A 21,116-nucleotide genomic window follows, 5' to 3' on the forward strand; every position below is an offset into this window, starting at 1 on the left:
CACCCATCCCTGAATGCTTTAATTCAGGCTAGTTTCTACTGAATTTATGATACTGAACACTAGTAATTTACATGTGCAGGCTTAATTTACAAATTTTTCACACTTCCACTGCAAAATGCATCTCCTTTGTGTATTCATAACAAACAGTAGCAGAGAGGAATGATGGTCCAATGGTGCTAGCTTGGGACTTGGGAGACCTGCATTCAAGACCCTGCTCTGTCACAGACTTCATATGAGACCTTGGGCAAGTCACTTAGTCTCTCTGTGCCTCAGTTCCCAGCTGTAAAATGGGGATATTAGCACTGTCTTTCCTCACAGGAGTGTTGGTTGGATCAATTCAGTTAAGACTGCAAAGTGCTCAGATACTGTGGTATTGGGGGGGCATAGATAGATAGATAGATTCAGGACAGTATGACCCACATCCACGGAGATCCTTAGCTCAGTTTTATTCAGGCACACTTCCATATGCTGCCAAGAGTTTGCCTTAGAACAGACTGAATGAATAGTAGACTAAGGAAGCTAGTTGGAACACTTCTAATGCCATAAAATGTAATCAAAATATCCAGTTTTGACAAAGCCGGAACATTTTGAAGAGATTATCTGTTTTGACAAAGTCTTCACCAAGATGGTTTTTGAGGTCTACTGCTCTCTGGTCATTTCTGAGGAAGGAGGGAGGGAGGGAGAGAGAGAATTTGAATTAAAAATTTGAGCTTTCAACCAGACATGCCAAACCCGGGGGGAAAAATGCAGAAATTGGGCTTGTTTTTGGCTTAATTGGCTTGTGAGTTGCTTGTTGGCTAGTTTTTGACTTGTAGCTTGTTTGGCTTGTAGCTTGTTGCTTTTTTTTTTTTATCAGCTCACAGCAAGCAAGGGAAATGGGGGGCAAGCAGGGGTAAGGGAGAAGAGAGTCAGGGGTGCGCAGCAGGCCTACCACAGACCCAGACTGCACACCGGGGGGGGGAATCTATTCACAGATTGAATAGGGGTTGAGGTTCTTAGGGGTTGGTTTGTTTTGAAATGGGATTAGCATGATATTTGGCTTACTTGAAAGTCGGAGTGCTTATTTACCTCATGAAAGTTGGCAACTGTGCTTTAAACCCAAACACAGCTGTTTAGCCTGGGAGCACATGTAATTCCGTGGGCAAGTTAATGACAGAAAGGTAAGGGAGGTGTCATTTGATTCATAAAAATCTACAGAATCAAGAAGAACAGCCTAAAGCTGTTTTCTAATGCAAAGACGACATTCAGAATGATGGTGACAGGGATTATTACAGAGCTGACCATGGACAGGTCATTGTTTGCTCATCTCCTGGTCATGCCAAGATCTCATTGTGATGTTTCCCAAAGTCTCACATAGGTCAAGTACCAAACTGTACTTGGTAAAATGGTACCAAATTGACATTTGAATGTGACAGAAATTCAATGCATGTTTGCTAGGTGAACAGCAAACATGCACTTCTTGCATCATCTTCCTAAACCAGCATCTACTGACAAAATGACTAGTACTTTATGCCAGCAGAGGCCTTTCAGTGTAGCAGTCTAAATGACACAGCTGAGGTAGAAGCTCTCAACAAACCAGAAACTGTTAACACTTGTTGAGAGTTGTCTGATCACTTTATTATGAGGCTACGGAGAAAATACTGGGCCTATGATGATGTCTACCTCTTATTTGACATGTATGCAGAGGAATCAATTAAAAATATTACCAGAAAGAAGAGACTCCATGGTATTACACCTGGGCAATAGAAAATGTTTGACTCCACGAACATCTCCAATGTCACAATGGAGAAGCTACTGTCCCAAACTCACATGAAGGATGAGTTAAGCACATATCTGGCAGGAAAAATGCTCCAGATTGTGAAGAATTGCTTAAAGAGTTTCACCATTACATGGCATAATGAAGCTGCTGCCCTGCACTGTTCAGTGGAATTTCTTCTTCATTCCCATGCAGAGGCTGACACTAAAATTATCTTGCCTGCAATCAGTGCCAGAGAGAGAGGTGCTACTAAACTTTGGATTTTTGCACAAGACACAGATGTTCTAGTGCACTTTGTAAGACTCTACCCAAAACTTCCACAAGATTCTGTTTTTGTGCAGGCTGCTGGGGTACAGAATCACTGTATATCCCGCAAAGATGTTTTCCTATCACTTAGACCATTAAAAACTGACAAACTGCTAGGTTTCCATGCCCTTTCAGGATGTGACCTTTCTGGCAGCTTGGTTGGAACAACCAAATTATCTTACTAAAAGGCATTTGATTCAGCCTCTGAAGACTCTTCCAAGCACTTTCAGAGCAAGGACAGCTGAAGCAGTCACTGATGAGTTCATAAATGCACTCAAAGCATTTATCTGCAGCATTTACCGTCTGAAGACCAACATTGTGACACTTGCAGAGCTATAATCAGTGAATATTTTCCAAGAAGCAGACAAACAATGAAAAATTGCCACCAACAAGCTGTGCATTTATCAATGCCCTCTTGCATTTGCTATCAAGAGGGCAGATTATTAAGCAATGGAATGGCTGTAGGATGACTGAGTGCATCCAAAACTACCCTCCCCTATTGGGCATGGATGGGTCTTGGAGGATGAACTGATCACATCAGCCATGTGTCAAATACCTTGCCCTCATGAATCAATCCTTCAGCTAATTAAATGCTCATGTGCAAAGACCACCTGCACCACCTGCAAATGTTTGGAGAGCAGCCTCCCTTGTAGGAAGACATCCAAGTGCAGCATGGACAAGGATCTAGCAACATACCTATCACAACATATGACAACATATCTAGCAGTGGAGCCCTACATGAAGATGACACTGATGACTTAAATGGGTACCTGATTTTCAGTCCCACATTTCAATGCTAACTTTTCTAGGGTTACCAAAGAACAATGTCATTTTCATGTAAATAAAGCATCCTTGAAAGTATTTGAAAAATCAACCTTGATTTTTAAAAATAGTTGGATCTACACTGGTGGTTTTGTCAGCATAGCTATCTCAGCTAAAGGGAGTGGTTATTTTTTTCCACATTTCTAGCGGACAGAACTATTCCAGCAAAACTTAGTCTGTGCTACAAAGTTCTAGTCTTCAAATATTAAGGTATAGGATTTTCAGTTCATCAGAATAATACTTTTTCTTCTATCCAAAAGACTAGTTCAAGCCTTAGCTTGGAATCAACCTTCAAACAGCATAAATCAAAATTGTGTGAGAGATTATTTATGCAACGCCACAGGTGTGCAAGATGCCACCCCAGCAATAAATGATAAAAATATAATCAAATGAAAAATGGATAGGCTGCTGCTGCTTTTCTGATGTTTGCTTTAGGGAGATTTTATTTCCTTTGTCTACACGTGCAGAAGCCAAACTTGCATATATTTGCCAACCTTTTTTCATTATTTTTGTGCAAAACAACTTTCAGGAAAAAAAACTTCATTTGGAATCTGCAATGCAGTTCTCAGCTGGAAATTCTGCACTTGCCAACGGGGAATTTCAAGCAAGAAACATCCAGGGAAATTCTGCATGTGGAACAAATGCAGAATGGGACGATCCAGAAGTAATCTCTACCATACTCAGACTCGAGGACTGCTGCCACACCTTCATCATTGCACTAGTCATGGTTGCACATCCATTCCCCCTACTCACCTCATCTGAGAAGAAGCAGGCCAGAGGCTCCATGATCCATACCCATGTCAAGCCCATAAGCTGTGCCAAAGTCCTACATGCTGGAACAGAGGGAGTTCCCACAGAGCACATCTCCCCAGCAGGCAGGTGTATGAGCTCACAGGTGGGCTCACAGCAATGTCCATGAACCCCACAAAACAGAACTACATGAGCCTCACTGCATAACATATATCTGCTTGTATGTGTATTCACAGTGTGATGGGTGGACTAGGCCCAGAGGCCCTCTGCTGGAGGCCTCAGGGTCCTACCAAACCCATCCCAGGAAAGGAGCTGTGGAGCTAAGTCCTCCAAGCTGCCTAGAGAGACTGTGAAGAAAGCAACCAATCAGGAGGGGAAGTTGCAAGGGGTTATCCAAGCAGAGGGTTTCAGGTTAGTATAAAAGAAGCTGTAATGCAGACCACAGTCAGATCCTTTCTGGAGCCAGAGGTTGCTTCTGGCTGGCCAAAAGGAACTGCAGCACTACAGACAGCTTAGGGCTGGCAGCGACCAGGAAAGTGAGGAAGAGCTCCTGGATGGCTGCAGAGGCTGAACATATAAGAGACCTGAGGTAAGGGTGAAGTATTGGTGAAGACTGGGGCTGTGGGGAAATGGCCCAGGGAACTGAAAGCACTTTTGTTAAAGAGACAGAGTGGCACCTGGCTGCTATTCTCAAGGTGCCTGGGCTGGGATCCAGAGTAGTGGATGGGCCTAGGTCCCTCCCTGCTCCCCCCCCCCACCATAGGCCACTGGGGAAGTGGCCTACAATTGAACAATGATAAACTCCCAGAAGGGGATCTGAACTACTTAGTGGCCCAGTGGAGACCTGAGGCCAGAAGGGCCCACAGAGGACAAAACCATTGCCTCCAGGGAGGAAGCTCTGGGGGTATGCCTTGATATCAGGGCTGGGACTGTTTAAAGACTGCAGATACACCTGACCAGAAGGGGTGCTCTTGAGAGGTGGGTGCCATGCCATTATATTTGGTATAAGAAGTGTTGATCTTTCAGACCAACCCCTGATCAATAAGGGGCATGACTATGGAAGAGGTGATTTGTCTGTGGGTGGCAGGCCAGCAGCAGCAGGGGTCTGCTATGCAGCAGAAGTGGACCCAGGCCCTGCTGATCCAATTGATGGAGAACCTGCTGAAACAGGAAGCTTAACTTGCAGCACAGCAGTGATGGCAGGAGATCCACTCCAGCCAGCAGGAGTGGATACAGAGGCAGCTGGGTCATGCCACAGCTGGGAACCCAGTTGGTGATGAAATTGGTGGTCCATTGGCACTGGGCCTGGCAAAGCTTGGATTGGACGATGACCCTGAGGCCTTCCTCTGGACCTTTAAGTGGGTGGCAAAGGCAGCAGGATTGGAAGAGGCCATTGGTGCCTGATGGGTGAGGCACAAGCAGCTTACTGAGTGGTAAGTGATGAGCAGGTGAGTTCCTGCCCAGTGATGAAGGCATCCATTTTAGATAGGCTGGGGATGATTCCGAAGGCATACAGGCACAAGTTCTGGACAGAATCATTCCTTCAAGGAGAACAGCCATGGGTAGTGGCCTACAAGCTACAGGACCTGAAGTTGGGCTGGCTTTGTCAAGAGACAGCTTAACCACCCTGACAGTTAGGAAATTTTTCCTAATGTCCAACCTAAACCACCCTTGCTGCAATTTAAGCCCATTGCTTCTTGTCCTATCCTCAGAGGTTAAGAAGAATAATTTTTCTCCCTTCCCCTTGTAAAAACCTTTTATGTACTTAAACTATTACATCTCTTCTCAGTCTTCTCTACTCCAAACCAAACAACCCAATTTTTTCAATCTTCCATCATAGGTCATGTTTTCTAGACCTTTAATCATTTTTGTTGCCCTTCTGTGGACTTTCTCCAATTTGTTCACATTTTTCCTGAAATGTGGCACCCAGAACTGGACACAATACTCCACACTGATTAGGCCTCAGCTGGAGTAGAGTGGAAGAATTACTACTTGTGTCTTGCTTACAACACTCCTGTTAATACATCCCAGAATTATATTTGCTTTTTTTGCAACAGTGTTACACAGTTGACTCATATTTTGCTTGTGATCCACTATGACCCCCAGATCCCTTTCCACAGTACTCCTTCCTAGGCTGTCATTTCCCATTTTGTACATGTGCAACTGATTGTTCCTTCCTAAGTGGAGTACTTTGCATTTGTCCTTATTGAATTTCATCCAATTTACTTCAGAGCATTTCTCCAGTTTGTCCAGATCATTTTGAATTTTAATCCTACCCTCCAAAGCACTTGCAACCCCTCTCAGCTTGGTATCATCCACAAACTTTATAAGTGTACTCTGTATGCCATTATCTAAATCATTGATGAAGACATTGAACAGAACCAGACCCAGAACTGATCCCTGTGGGACCCCACTCATTATGCCCTTCTAGCATGACTGTGAACCACTGATAAGTACTCTCTGGGAACGATTTTCCAACCAGTTCTTCACCCACCTTATAGTAGCTTCATCTAGGTTGTATTTCCCTAGTTTGTTTATGAGGAGAAGGTCGTGCAAGACAGTATCAAAAGCCTTATTAAAGTCAAGATATACCACATCTACTGCTTCCCCCATCTCCAAGGCTTGTTACCCTGTCAAAGAAAGCTATCGGGGTGGTTTGACACGATTTGTTCTTGAGATGAATGATATTTGTAAGTTACATTACGTCTGGCCTTGCCATGTCCCTGTCTTTGCAGACACACCCTCTTCCCTCCTCCTCCCCCCCCCACATACACCAGAAAGGAGACAGATGGGTAGAATGAGAACCTGCTGAATCAGACAGCCACAAGTTCTGATTGTCTGAGGAGAATTACCCAGTTTTAAGCTTGGTCGACACTACCAATTTTTGTCTGTATAACTATGTCTCCCAGGGATGTGGATTTTCCATGCCCCTGAGTAACGTAGTTATATCAACCTAACCTCCAGCATAGACAGTGCTATCTCAACAGGAGGGCTTCTCCCATCAACATAGCTACTGCCTCTTGGAGAGGTGGTGTACCTACATTCATGGGAGAAACTCTGCTGATGGCATAGATAGTCTTCACTAAGCGCTGCAGCTGCACAGCTATAAATGTAGACCAGCCCTTAGAGTAAATCTGGAGTAAGTTTCAAGCTGTACTCTTAATGTAATCTAATTCAGGCTACTAGTTACAAACAACAGGCTGGTCTCCTCATTAACACTTAGAAGTAAGAACCTTGAATGGTACTGGTAAAAAAAAAAAAAAAAAAAAAAATCCAGTGAACAGCTGCACAACTCTAGCAATGTCCATAATGACAAGAGTTAAATTTTTGTTATGCATGCAAGCTCTCCCTGTAGGTGTATTTAGATGGTAAACTCTTTAGGGTAGTTCCTACACACTTGATTCTCCTCTTGCACCATGAGCAACTCCATTAACTTCAGCAGAGTAACCCATGATTTATATCAGTTTAAGTGAGAAGAGAATCAAACCTATTGTCTTTAAACATGCCCACAGGCACCTAGCACACTGTTGGCAGTATGGAAAAAATAGTAATACTACATATTGTAGATTGCTGCTGGCTCATAATTTGGACAACAACAACTAAATCCTGCCAGCAAATCCAAGCTATAATTGCAAAAAGTATTTGAGAAGTGTTACAGCACAGTGCTGTGCTAAGAGTTCCGTGCTATATTGTTTGATTCAATTACTAGTAGAAGCACAGAGCAGGATATCAGCCCTTATACACGGACTTCCTTTTTTAGCAGTCAAAAAGCAAAGAAGGGAGAGTGAGGCAAGAGACAGAGTACATTATTTTAGCCACATAACCCAATATACATGTTACTAAGAATATAGCTTCATTTCCGGCTCTGATTTATGTAAATGTATCCCACAAGGTCTGCTTTCATTATTTTTGATGTCTCCAGAGTTCCCTGTGTAATTACAGCTTTCTTTGTAAACATTAGTGTACATCTTTTCTTTATATTTATCTATACTGGCTCGCTCATGTGTCTCATTATTAAGGACCTGATCCTGAAGTCAACAGCAAAACTCTGTGCCAGCCCTAATTTAAGCTTCCTCAATATTAGAATTTTTAAATGTATTGTCATAAGGAGACACTAAACGACTATATTATGCTACCAGAGTAAAAACTGTAAAAAGTAAAAAAAATTCCAGTTAATGTCTACAAAGTTAGCTGCACCCAGTTTTCATACCAAGTGGCCAATCCTTTTAAATTTGGGAGCAATCATTCCAGCAACATTAACTCTGAACTTTCTGGATACAATATAAGGACATAAATGGGTTAAACCCCAGTGATGTCAATGTAATTACACCTGCCTGTACCACAGCTGAATTTGGCATTTTCCTCATTAATGTTGGCATAACATGCAACTCCAGAGGAGTTTCATTGTCACTTAGACAGCTAATATTCCTTAATGTGAAAGTCTATTTCTAGGCTTCTTACAGATTAAAGCTTTGTACTTAAAAGTAATACTCACTGGAAATCATAATAAAGAGCCCATTCTAAAAAGCCCATTAACACTTACCAGGAAACCTGCTATGTAGGTTGGCCTCACAGTTATATCCATTGAACTGTGCATTCACCGAAAGCACCTGAATTGTCAGGAGGAGCAGTAACCATATTCGTTCCATTGCAAAACCTAGCAAGACATTATGAAGTTATTGCATGCATCTGTTTATTGCATTAAAGAGACTTAATGCAACAATTAAACGATTCTATAGCCACTCAGGTTTTCAACCCAGGAATCAGGGACAAGGCTCACAAACCAAATTGACAATACACCACGGGCAGGGGGTCCCATTTCTCTGACTGCTGGATATGAGTAATGCCTATTGATTTCTAGGGAGTTGACCTATATCCCATGGGCAAGAACAAAGTCCAACAAGGTTTGAAAAAAGCTCCTAAAACAGCTAAGAAATAAAGGCTTCAAAAGTATATTACAGATTTAATAGAGCATTTAACCGTTAAATACAGAGTATTTTTGTTTTTAATTTCAGATACTTAAGGAGAGGTATTGCCAAATTAGATCTGATAGAACAACAGTTTTGCTTCAGTAAACCATTGAAAACAGTACAGCTAAATGTATGTAAGTTACTTCTCAAGTTTAAGATGCTGGAATAAATCTTTTTATATCTTATCACCAAATTCTGCCTTGGAAGATGCCTGCAGTTGCATTGGCCTTCACTAGAGAGTTTGCATAGAAATGGAAAACATTATTTTAATGAAATTTGGCAACCAGGCTACGAAATCGGAACAAATGGACATATTAGAGCATACCTTGACTGAGGGAAAACCTCAAGATATATAGTGTATATGCAATAGATATATAACATAGGCCAATCAGGAAGAATGTTTGCTTTACCAAAATGTCAATGTTTGACAAAAGATCTACAACTTGCAGAATTTAAAAGACAGAACTTTTTCTATTTTAGGAAATAACTTTGCACCCAATGTAGTTCTTAAGATACTCCATATGTTTCCAGACAGTAGATGCTGTGAAATTCTAAGAAGTGGTAAATTCCGAAGTTTGGGTTTCTATAATGCTGGTACTAGTGATACATTACTCAGATTACTATCATCAGTCTTTCATCCCAAATAATCTCAAAGTCCTTCACAAACTGTATAAATACAACATGACTGAAATGCAGCCATTCTAGCATGGCGAACGGCAGCCATAGCACAGAGGAATTGACAATTGTAGGGTGAGGGAAAGTTCTAGCCAGTGACATTAGTTTAAACCCTTTTCTCTCGCAAAAGTACCAATGGATCTTTAGTGTCTGCACAAAGTTTGATCCAAAGCACACTGACATTAATGGAAAAGCTCCATTGGGGTTTGGATGGGGCCCACAGAGCCAACAAAACATGAGCCTTTTAAAAGGCTCATGCAGAGAGAACCTCATATGGTACATTCCCTGTACACAAACTCCTCCTCCCCACAAGTAAAATTTAAGCAAGCTGGAGCATATACAATGTTGAACCAACTTCTGCTCTCATTTACACTTTTGTAATCCCAGCACAATCAAGGGAGTTACATGAGTGTAATTGGGAGAAATTTGACCCATTAATTTCTGTGCAGTTTTGCTTGAACAAGCTCGGAGTAAAAAATGGAATGCCGTACGTAGTAGGTTCTTATTAAACATGGTACTTTATAATCAAACTAGATTTTTGATTGGTCCATCCAAAAGAGGCTTGTCTTACAGCAATTTTGCAGCTTCTGGGACAACATTTGCTCAGTCACAAAAGTTTGTTTCAAGCATTGTTAATAAGAGCACATTTTGGCTTTCTTATTTCATTCATTAGACCCTTCATTCATTCATTTCATTAGACAAGAAGAGTTGAAAAAGCTATGAAAGAAAATGGCTAAATGAGTTGCTGCAAAAATCTTTACTTACACTCTCACACTTTCTCCTCTTCACCCTCTGTTTCCCACTGCTGGAAATGCTCTTTCCCCTACAATCTGTATTTTTATTTTCTAAGAACCATATTTTTCATTCAGGAAAATTACATCTCTCCTGCAGTAAAACATCCCGGCACCTCTCCTTTTACAATACTGGATGGACAAAGTTGCAATTATTCAGCTCTGTTTGGACCAGATTCTGATCCAGTTACATTGTGATCTCAGTGAATGACACTGGATTTACACCCATCTGGCTTTACCCCTCTAGCTGCTACACTAGTTTTCTTACTACCAAAATCCCTGATCTGAAAAGCAGCTAAGGAAAACACTGAATAACAGTAACCTTTCCAGTTTCAATGGAAAACAGATTTTACTGTCAATTCTAAAATTTTAAATATTTAACTTAACCTCAGCTGTTGCTGTTTTATTTGTCTTAGCAGGAGAGGAGGAAAAACAGAAGAAAGAAATGGACCCAAATAAATAACATTTTTTGCAGCACTTCATCTCCAGTAACCTCTTGAGTAGGCCAAAATCTAACAAGCCTCAGTTTTTAGGTACCTCAGTTTTTAGGTACTCCTTACTCACTGGACTTCCATGTAAGCCTGTCTGACTAAGGGCAGAGTGCTCAGTTGCTCCCCATCTTCCCACCCCTACCAACCCTTCAGTGTGAGGAGCTAAGGGATAGCATGCATCTCTGAGATTTTCATGGAACACCAGACTCATGAGTCATCTTTTAAGGAGTGCAGGGCAAGATGCAGGTGTCGGGGGGCAGAGGCAGCCTGCACCCTTTCCATTTAGTGGAGGTGAGATTCATGCATGGATTGTCCCTTCCATACATGGATAAGGAGAGTACAATTGGATCCTGAGTAAATACTGAAGAACCTCAAGATTTGGCCTGGGAACTGCAGACTTATCTGCAGTATAAAGACTGAATTAGAGAGCCTTGAAGTGAAGCATATTAAATCAGAAAGACAGTAATGAGACATTCTACACCATAATCTCTAGCACTCAGCTTGCTACCATTAAAGTCAATGACAACTCCAACAGATTTCATAGGGGCAGGAACAGGCACTGGCAGGATTCTACTGTATATTTCTGACTAGCATGTTAAAGACAGACATACTCAGATTGTTATGGGTATAATATACTGTAGTGGATCCTTCATTTCATATTCATGCCCAGGTAATCTGATCTGGGGGCCTGACTAGTTTTTTTGTTCAACTTACGTTTTTCAAAAAAATTGGGTAAAAAAAATTTCAATAGCTTCATGTTACCCATCTTATTTTTAGAAGAACAATTTAAAGGTGGGACTTTGGTAATTTTCCACTGAGGTTTAGGATTTCTTCTCCAAGGAGGTATAAAAAAGTAGCACACATTCCTAACCTGTATAAACTGACACACACAATCAATTTAATCTTCAGTAGTTATGTTGCTTATTCCACATTTAAGGAAATATTTATATACAACAACATTAGATGGGGTAGATCTTATGGCAAATAATACAGTAATGAGTGCAGTATTAAAAACCTGTGCAAAACAGAATAGAACAGCCTCTGCAACCACTGGCTCAAGTTTAGTTTACCATATTTTGGATTAACAACTATGTTTGGTGGGACCACTAGTCCGGGCAAGCCTCCCACAGTGAGACACCTACAGCCAAGTCTCCCCATCACATGTCCACCGCCTGTTAAAACACATAGTACTCATTGCAATACTCCATTACAAAAGTGCTAGTGACCATCCTATTGATGAATGGACCAACACCAGCAGCAAACAGTCTGTGTAAAATTATATACCTAGATAACCTCGTATGGCCAGACTATTATAATTATAAACCTCATCATTTTACCTGGACTATTTGTGAATTTTATATAGATATGGATTCATAGATTTTTAAGGCCAGAAGCAACCATTAGATCATTAGTCTGACCTCTTGAATTACACAGGCCACAGAATTTCATCCAGTTACTCCTGTTTTAAGTAATGTGCATTTGACTAAAGCATATCTTCTAGAAAGACTTCAAGAGATAGAGAATCCATCACTTTTCCTTGGTAGTTTGTTCCAGTGGTTAATCACCCCCACCATTAAAAACATGTGCCTTATTTCTAATTTGTCTGACTAATTTCCAGCCATTAGATCTCAGAATGCCTCTTTCTGCTAGATTAAAAAGCCTTTTATATCCTGTATTTTCTCCTAGTGAAGATATTTATACACTGTAATCAAGTCACGACGGATTGTCTGTGTGTGTGTCTGTGTGTGTGAGAGAGAGAGAGTTAAGTCTAGTTTCAGTATTTAGATTCAAGGTACAGAAAATATATTTTTTTCTATTTAAACAAGAAAAAAATGAGCAAATAATCATGGTATACATAATTTTGCTATTTTAACTATACTGTGTGAAGTCCTTTGAGCCTATTTTGAAAAAGAAAAACACACACAGCACATTCCTGAAAATGCTGCTTAGCCTAGGAAAGAAATATAGTCAGTTGTCAAAAAGACAGTTTGAAGTTTTAGGACTCTAAAGATGCTGACATATGCCATAAGGGAAATATGATCCTTAATGGCTATGAAATCCTTAGCTAAAAACCTGATCCAATTTTGACTGACACATGCTGAATTCTCATTTATTTTTCTAAGTCCTCCTTTCCCATTGGTGTCTCTGCTGAGGGTTTTCTCAGGTAATCTTTAATGTTCAAATGATTATAAAAAACACAAATGCTTTGGCTTTGTGAAGAAAACTGAAAATGTGGCCCAAACACACCAAAATATTTTTCTAAACCATTTAATAATTTCACTTCCAAATGATTTTTCCCCTACCCCGTCCCTCGTATTAAGTATGCTATTTTCTACTTTGAAAGGGTCTATTTTCCCTATGGATTTAGTGGCAGAGGTGAAATTTGTGTACAAGATTTCCATTAACACCAGCAGAAGTTCACTTGATTAATATCTCAAGCATTAATAGAAAGGACACGGACAAAGGGACAGTCAGAGATTTAAAAAGACCTATCAAGCCAGGTTAATTAAGTCATTTTGTAAACTGCAGTTTTTTCCGTTTTTTTTAAACAAACAATAATCAATTCAAAATGTAAATGGTCCTACAAATTAAGGGCCCTATTTAATGACACAATAAATTTTCACAATATAGAAACAGCCAGCAGTGATCTTTACTGAATCACGTTGGTTCTTTATATGCACAGCACAGAGGCAGTTCTGACTGTTCTACATTTTGCATCATAAAGAAACAGATCATGGTGACAACAACCTCCCAGTAACATCATTATCACCATTTTTTGGAACCTTAACCCTGCTTTCCCAAGTTTTGCTGTGCCAGAAAATCTTCACAAATGTCCAGAATTAAATGTATTATTTGTGATTGAATACAAAAGCATTTTGTTTAAATCAATCTATAACTTGACGTTCATGGCAAAGTAATTGTCTGTGGATTATCCAGCTAGAGTTTATCTGACAGATAAGCTCTGTGTCTATCATACTTATTTTCTTCCGCTCCCATCCTTCCATCTTGAAATCAAGATCTGACATGATTCTTTGGTAGGGCTGGCTGGATTTTCATTACAAACAAGATTTGTTACTAATTTAGCCCTATATTTTTATCACAATTCATTTGTAAGCTAATCCTGATTTCCATGAATATATTTATTATTTTTAAGTATTCACCAAATAATTTATGAGAGAAATCTATCATTATACACAGTGTCTGACAGATCAGCAAACTCACATGATAATGTTTATGCTCCCTCATTGAATGACTCAAACATGTGTTGTTGTTTTTTTAAAGAATTAATAAGAAAGAAAACTTTTCCAACACAAATTTTCAGACATGAAAAAATCCATGATCAAAATTACAAAATATTTGAAGTTTGCAAGCATTTTCACACATGCCTACTAGCTGTCTGAATGCTACTGAACAACATATAATATGACTCTACAGACCACAGCATATAGAAATCATCACTTTTATTCAAGAAAATACTGTATCTGATTTCAAATCTAGAGTCTGTATCAGTGATGGACGTGGTGAAATATCTTGAGTTGTAATTATGGAACAATTCTTCCAGTCCTATTCACTCCATATGTCTACATGGTCATTTTGCAAATATTCATATTCCAGTGAATATGAGTGGAAAAATAAATACAAATACCAATTAAAATGGGCAGCACCACATGGATGGCAGTAGCCATTTTAAATATGGGCCAACTTCCTCCTGTTACCAGGCCAATTCTCTCCTGCAACATTTCCCACTTTAACTAAATGATCAGACACTATCGTCATCCTGCCCGTGTCTTTAGTACTAAGTCTTCTCTTGTTTCTCATCAATGCATTGAATCCTTGGGTCTTCTAAGAACATAAGAATGACCATACTGGGGTCAGTCCAAAGGTCCATCCAGCCCAGTATCCTGTCTACCGACAGTGGCCAATGCCAGGTGCCCCAGAGGAAGTGAACCTAATAGATAATGATCAAGTGATCTCTTTCCTGCCATCCATCTCCACCCTCTGACAAACAGAGGCTAGGGACACCATTCCTTACCAATCCTGGCTAATAGCCATTAATGGACTTAACCTTCATGAATTTATCCAGTTCTCTTTTAAACCCTGTTATAGTCCTAGCCTTCACAACCTCCTCAGGCAAGGAGTTCCACAGGTTGACTGTGCGCTGACACAGATACAACAGGATTCTGGTCTTAAAAAAAATTTTTAATATAGATATATCAGTAATTAAAAGCATATGTTTTTATAGCTTCTTAGGGAAGTTATGTCATACTTCCACCTGAGGGATGAAGAAGCTGTAGGATATGCTTCAACTATAAGGTTTACTAGTGGACAGAACAATCATTCTGGGAGAGCAATCCAGAGACTTAGAAGAACAAAGAATTATTTTCCTTTTCAGATTTAGATTTCTCTAGTTTCAAACCATTCTGTGAAGATCTAATTCTGAAATCAAGCAAAACAGAAAAATCCCACAGAAGTGCAGAGAGAAATTCTGCAGATCAGCAATCCCTGAATGGTGAATTGCAATGCTAAACTGGAAACGGAGTTAAGCCCACAAATATGTGCTGAATGTGCCCACTAGCCAGCCTTTTCGGGGCATTCAGCACATAATTAAGTTTTAATTTGTTGTTAAACAATGTTTAAACGGGAATAAGGGAAATCAGTTATGTTGAAGATCAATGCATTCATGTGCCGGGGGATTTTACAAAAGGGAAAAAGAAATATTCATTTTTAAAAGGTAAATTAAGATCTGTTTCTTTGCTAGTTTCATTTCTCTCTGACACCCCTACCCACCCTCAGTTATTGGGTCATTCCATTATATTGACAAAAGGGCAAGGAGAACATATAGATGATGCAACGAAGATCATACATAGATATGCAGGAGTGTCCATAGTGAGGCATAATTCTTGCATTGAACATCAAATATTTGATCCCAGCATCATCCTTGTATACTTGCAGTCCTTAGTATGAGTCAACACATAAATCTGACATGAATTTCATTCTTAACTCAGCTTTGTTATTGATCTTCAGCCAAAATCCTGAGCCCTTAATCAACCCCCACTGAAATCAAATGGATGCTTGGCCTGAATAAAGATGGAATAACTATTAAGACCCTGAACTATCAAATACTTTGTTGTGTTTTCAGGATGAAAACCTGAGTGACATCAGGATCTGGCCCTTTGAAAACAACAAAATAGTTTGTTTTGGAGTAAAACAACCTAAAGCAAAAGTTTGGAATATTCTGGTTTATTTGCCAATCTCTGTCCAATAACTTATTTTTTAGCAGGAAAAACACAGGAGTGAGACAGAGAAATGGACATCATGTTACAACTATATTCAAACCATGCTGTATGTAAGTTCTAAAAACATACAAAACCATCAAATTTCAAGAGGAGGCCAAACCAAACTGAAGTTTGGGATTGGGGGTAGTTTAGGGAAGGTTTCAACCCCAGACCTGAATTCTGTGTTGGCAATTAAAATCCAAACCCAGATGTAGTTTTAAGTACAAATGGTCCCCATCTCTTTAACAAGTCAAACCAAAATACCAGCTCTAAGCGCTGTTGAATGGGAAGATGTTCAAAATCTAGATATGCATCTGAATTATGCATCTCAGACTGAACTTCATCACATTTATGCCAACAAGAGTTAGATGTGGTTTCTGAGTGGACAATAAAGCCATGTAATGCCTGTAAATCTATGACAGGTTTCAGAGTAGCAGCCGTGTTAGTCTGTATTCGCAAAAAGAAAAGGAGGACTTGTGGCACCTTAGAGACTAACAAATTTATTAGAGCATAAGCTTTCGTGAGCTACAGCTCACTTCATCGGATGCATCCGATGAAGTGAGCTGTAGCTCACGAAAGCTTATGCTCTAATAAATTTGTTAGTCTCTAAGGTGCCACAAGTCCTCCTTTTCTTTTTGTAAATCTATGAATAACTCCTGTTGGAATCAGCAAAGATTTGTTTTAAGATCAATAATAGTGTATGTTTCACCTGCCTAGGGACTAGGGAATCAGGCAGCACATGTAATAAATATACTCTATAACAAATATGCTATTAATTCATAAAGAAGTGAATGAAGCTGATCATTTTTTAAAAATGACTACCAAATACAGCCTACAGTTTTTATGAGCACTAACTATAGATTGTGTATTCCAGAAGAATTTGTAAGAATTCGTAGTGTGTGAAATAATAGCTGAATGTTTGTAAAATAAACAATATTTCTTACTTTTATCCCTCTCAGTAGTGAATATATTTTAAAAAGGTCTGATTCAGATTTCTCTCATGCCAGTTTACATTGGTTTTACTCTATTGACTTCACTGGAGTTGTTCCTGATTTACACCAGTATACGATCAGAATCAGCCCAAGATCTTTTCAGCTGTGAGTAAATTTGCAAAAGGGGCCAGATTGCAGACAAAATTACTAAAGTCCTCTGTGCACAGCCCAGTCCATAGTTGTGCAGAATTCCCCCAGCAACATTCCTCAATCCTGTGCTGAACAGGGGTAGGGGTAAGAAGTAGTTCATTGTCAATGCATGTTCGAGTCAACTGACTGTCTTCTTAGACTACTGATCATGATGTTGGCTTCAGTCCTCCTGGGAATTTACAAGGACTATCAAAGCATTTTACAGAGACCACCAAGAAGGCATCAGATGCTAATGACCTTTAGTTGCCTCTAACCCTGGGCTGGATTCAAACCAGTGATCTAGCAGTGAAATGCTCCATATTTTAATGCCTGTCCCCAGAGTCATCTAGTCACACAAGTAAATAAATATCTAAATGAATACTATTCTTCTTTAGTGACTCCTTTTACACTTTTGGAGAGAGCCATATAAATATAAATCTTTAGTAAATAACTGTTTGATATCACTAGCAAATAGACGATACTGCAGCCATGTCACCATTAAAACAAGACTTCTCTGCACCAAACTAGCAATAGTTTATTATATCAGAATCACTTTAGTTCTCCTGGTTTTAAGAAACTACTTGAAAAATTTTGCTGCAATACACTACAACTTTATCTAATCCCTACAGGTTTCACAGTTTTTGTTTCCAATATATCATTTTGAGAAAGCACATAATACCATAAGTTTCCTAAAACCTTTTCCGTCAGAGTACATACACAATATTGCCAGGTTTTTATTTAAAAATGAAAAAGAAATGGGTTCCATGTTGAAATGGAAAAATAATTAATTTACAGACATTTCTTTCACCTTGTTTTGAGTCCCTTTCATAAACAGACTGGATTCATAACAAGATTTGAAGTCACATTAGAATCAGCCTCTAGAATGAGAGGAAGGATACTGCTCAAGATCTAATTAAATGAAAACAATAAAGTATGTCATGCACTGATAAAATATTCTTTGATCAAGAGAAGTCAAAAAGCAGGGCCTCTAGACAATCTTTTGTTGTCCTCAGACTAGGGTAACAGTACTTCTTACAGTGCATGTAACATTTACAATAACGATGTCGGCTTGACCTGTATCTGTTAATCAGTTTAACAGAGACTATTTCAAATTCCAGCTATTTCTTGGTCAAGAATATAATGTCATTATTATTTTAAGAAACAACGCTAGTACAATTAGTATATCCAGTCATCTTTGTAATTCAAGATGTCACTTCCAATCAGTGAACTGATGTTCAATTGCAGTCTGATCCTGATAAGAAATCTCACTTATCAAAGCTGTCGGTTTGTCTCTGTCAATGCAAGGAGTGTGGGAACTGGCAGACTGACACTGCAAGTCAGATAAGATTGTTTCCTTGATGGAATCATGTTGAGAGGGTTTGACTGTGTTTGACTTGCAGCGGTAACCTCAAGGTTGAAAGGGAATTGCTGAGAGGACCCTTGATGCCCTTCTTACATCAAAACAATAATATGGGTCTGGACTGGATCTCATCAAATAAAATCCAAGTTGAAAAATTACTGTTTCTTTTCAGACTCTGACACTGGCAAATGTTTACATTTGGTTCCCCTTTTTCATAGTCAGCTCCTAATGTAATGCCCTCTCCTCCATCGCTAGAGTTCCCATTGAGGTCAGCCTTGCCTAACAGGTAATAAAATGATAAACAAACAAAGAATGCAGTCTTTTAAAAAAAAACAAAAACAAAAAAAATGCCAATATTCAAGAAAGTTTTAGGTGGTTTACATGATGGGCACTTACCAAATCCCCTGTAGCTGTGAAGTCAACTGTACTCCATCTATCCTGTACTGCTGCATGTGAATAAGTGTTTGACTTCTCTGCCCTGCAGAACTTTTTCAGAAAATACTCCGACCCTTCAGATGGGGGAAAAGAGACACTCATTATGAAAATTCTTTTAAAAATATGCCTGGATTTAGGATGGGAAAATTTGACAGGTCTTAGAATTCTTAACAAGTCTGTTCATCACCAGACTGAAACCGGAGCAGGTTCTTTATGGTAGCTTTTTCAACCCTGAATTTCTCTCTCTCTCTTTTTATTTCCCTGGGTTTTGATCTCCATTTTTCTTCTGTACAAATATCTCAAGAGGTCCATGTGGGGTGAGCAATCAACCTGGAAAAATTATTCTGTCGTCAGCTTGTTGAGGGAAACCCTTGTCTGCCTAAAAAGAGAGACAAGCACTGAGATAGGATCAGTAGCTAATCTGCAAGGTTATCCATGTCCCATTGTGAGAAATGTCTAGCCTTTTCAATTCTGGGTTAAACTCATAAAAAAAAGCAACATTTCATGTTGCGATGAAACTGATATGGAGTGTCATCATGAATATGGAGTGTCATCAGAACTATAATTACCAAAAAGACATCAATGCACACAAAGCCAACTGCGCACAAAGGCAAAGATCAAGCTGCTAGAAACTGAACCTGCTTCATAACATCTATTTCTGTAGTTCTGTAATTCTACTTTTTTTTAAAAAAGCACCTTGGGCTGAGGGGGTTTCTCCCTGCTTTGGTTTTACTTGGAACAGTCCATACCTATAAACTACTATTACTCATTGGGTAAGGAAATCGGAACCTACAGTTTTTGGCACCACAAGGAATGTTTGAGTGAGATGGGTTTTTATGGGTGGTGGGTTGGTTTTTGGTTGGTTTGTTTTTTTTAAACAGAGCAAAGTCCTGTTTCTGCCATTACTGCATTTAGGATACCACTCTATGCATCAAAGTATTGTGTAGGTTTACAAGCCTACATAGTTTGCATTATTTTTTTCCAGCAGTCATCTGCTAAATGCAGTAATGGCAGAAGCCATGCTGTGCTGAGGTTATGCATTTATGTCCAGCTCATGATTATCATTCTGATACCACCAGTGTTTAATGACAAATAGCAGAAATAAGCAATCACACTGCCCCTTAAATAGCAAGGACTCAGTTATGCCATGTAGGTACAGTCCATAGTAAGGAGTGGTGCTTAGCCACAGTACTCCAGAAGGAACAGCAAGAAATACTCTCCCCAAGGCAGAGGCTGTGTGCACGCTACCATGCCCCTTTTTGAGGTACAGATTCCTCCAACCCCACACAGTCAGCCAGCTCAATTGGTCAGTGTGGAGGGAAGCCAATGTCCTGTTCTCCATCAGCTCATTGTGCACCTCCAAAGGAATTTGGAGGAAGCAGTCCCTGAGTCATCCAACACTGTGCACCCACATAAGAGATAGGCAGAATCTGGCCCTTATTGATTCACAGTAAGCATAGAAAACCAAATCTTGCCTTCCTCATTTCTTAAACAGGCAAAACTCATTGACTTCAACAGGAGTTTTGACCAAGTAAAGACTACAGGATCTGATTTTTTTATTATAGACCAAACACTAGGGGGGGGGTCTTTACCTAGGCAAATTCCTGACCCTTATTCAGGCTAATTCCTTCCATTAACATTAATGGGAGTTTGGTTAGGTAAAGACTCAGTAAAAACTAAAGTTTTGAACAGGGTTCAAAAAGAACTAGATAAGTTCATGGAGTATCTGTCCATCAATGGCTATTCGCTAGGATGGGCAGGGATGCTGACCCTAGCCTCTGTTTGCCAGAAGCTGGGAATGGGCGACAAGGGATGGATCACTTGATGATTACCTGTTCTGTTAATTCTCTCTGGGACACCTGGCACTGGCCACTGTCGAAAGACTGGCTACTGGGCTAAATGGACCTTTGGTTTGACCCAGTATGGCTGTTATGTTCTTATATAAAGTCCATTCCATGCCATCAGCAGTGTGGTATGGCCTACACGAAAGAGCCCAGGTTTGGCCTAATAATACAAAATGAAGACAAACATAGCAACAAGGAGTTTCTCATCTCTTACTTCCTACTAAAGTTTAGACAAGTTAGCGTTCTGCATCAAGCAAATCTATGATTGAATATTTCAGTGCAATTTCAGTCTCACAAACAAGAGTGTTTACAGCATCATCTACCCTGTAACAGATTTCCAATATGCCAATCTCCTGGTTTTTAAAAAAAACCCAAACCATTACTATAAAAAAATTGCTTTCTGGTTTTGAAATGAGATGATTAAATACATAAAATCATCTTACAACACTGCTTGCAGTTTCTCTCCATTACCGCTGACAGCAAGTACAGCTTCACAGAGACCTCCAACGATGTTTGGGC

At 39.6% G+C, this 21,116-nt stretch overlaps 1 protein-coding gene across 2 annotated transcripts in view; it reads right to left on the reverse strand.

The window, feature by feature from the left end:
- ZPLD1 (zona pellucida like domain containing 1) overlaps window positions 1–20,291 on the reverse strand; it is a 43,841-nt gene extending 23,550 nt beyond the window's left edge. Inside the window, exons 1-3 of one of the 2 annotated variants that reach the window (XM_043510926.1) lie at window positions 18,941–20,291; window positions 18,715–18,827; window positions 8,178–8,291 (exon numbers count right to left, since the gene is read on the reverse strand). In XM_043510926.1, coding sequence (XP_043366861.1) covers window positions 8,178–8,283 — 106 coding nt within the window. In that variant the 5' untranslated portion in view covers window positions 8,284–8,291; window positions 18,715–18,827; window positions 18,941–20,291. Of the gene's footprint in view, window positions 1–8,177; window positions 8,292–18,714 lie in introns of both variants that reach the window. The other variant, XM_038373015.2, reaches the window with a different exon arrangement.
- Window positions 20,292–21,116: the final 825 nt, after the last annotated feature.

This window comes from Dermochelys coriacea, chromosome 1 (assembly GCF_009764565.3).
Source record: "Dermochelys coriacea isolate rDerCor1 chromosome 1, rDerCor1.pri.v4, whole genome shotgun sequence".
Lineage (NCBI taxonomy): Eukaryota > Metazoa > Chordata > Testudines > Dermochelyidae > Dermochelys > Dermochelys coriacea.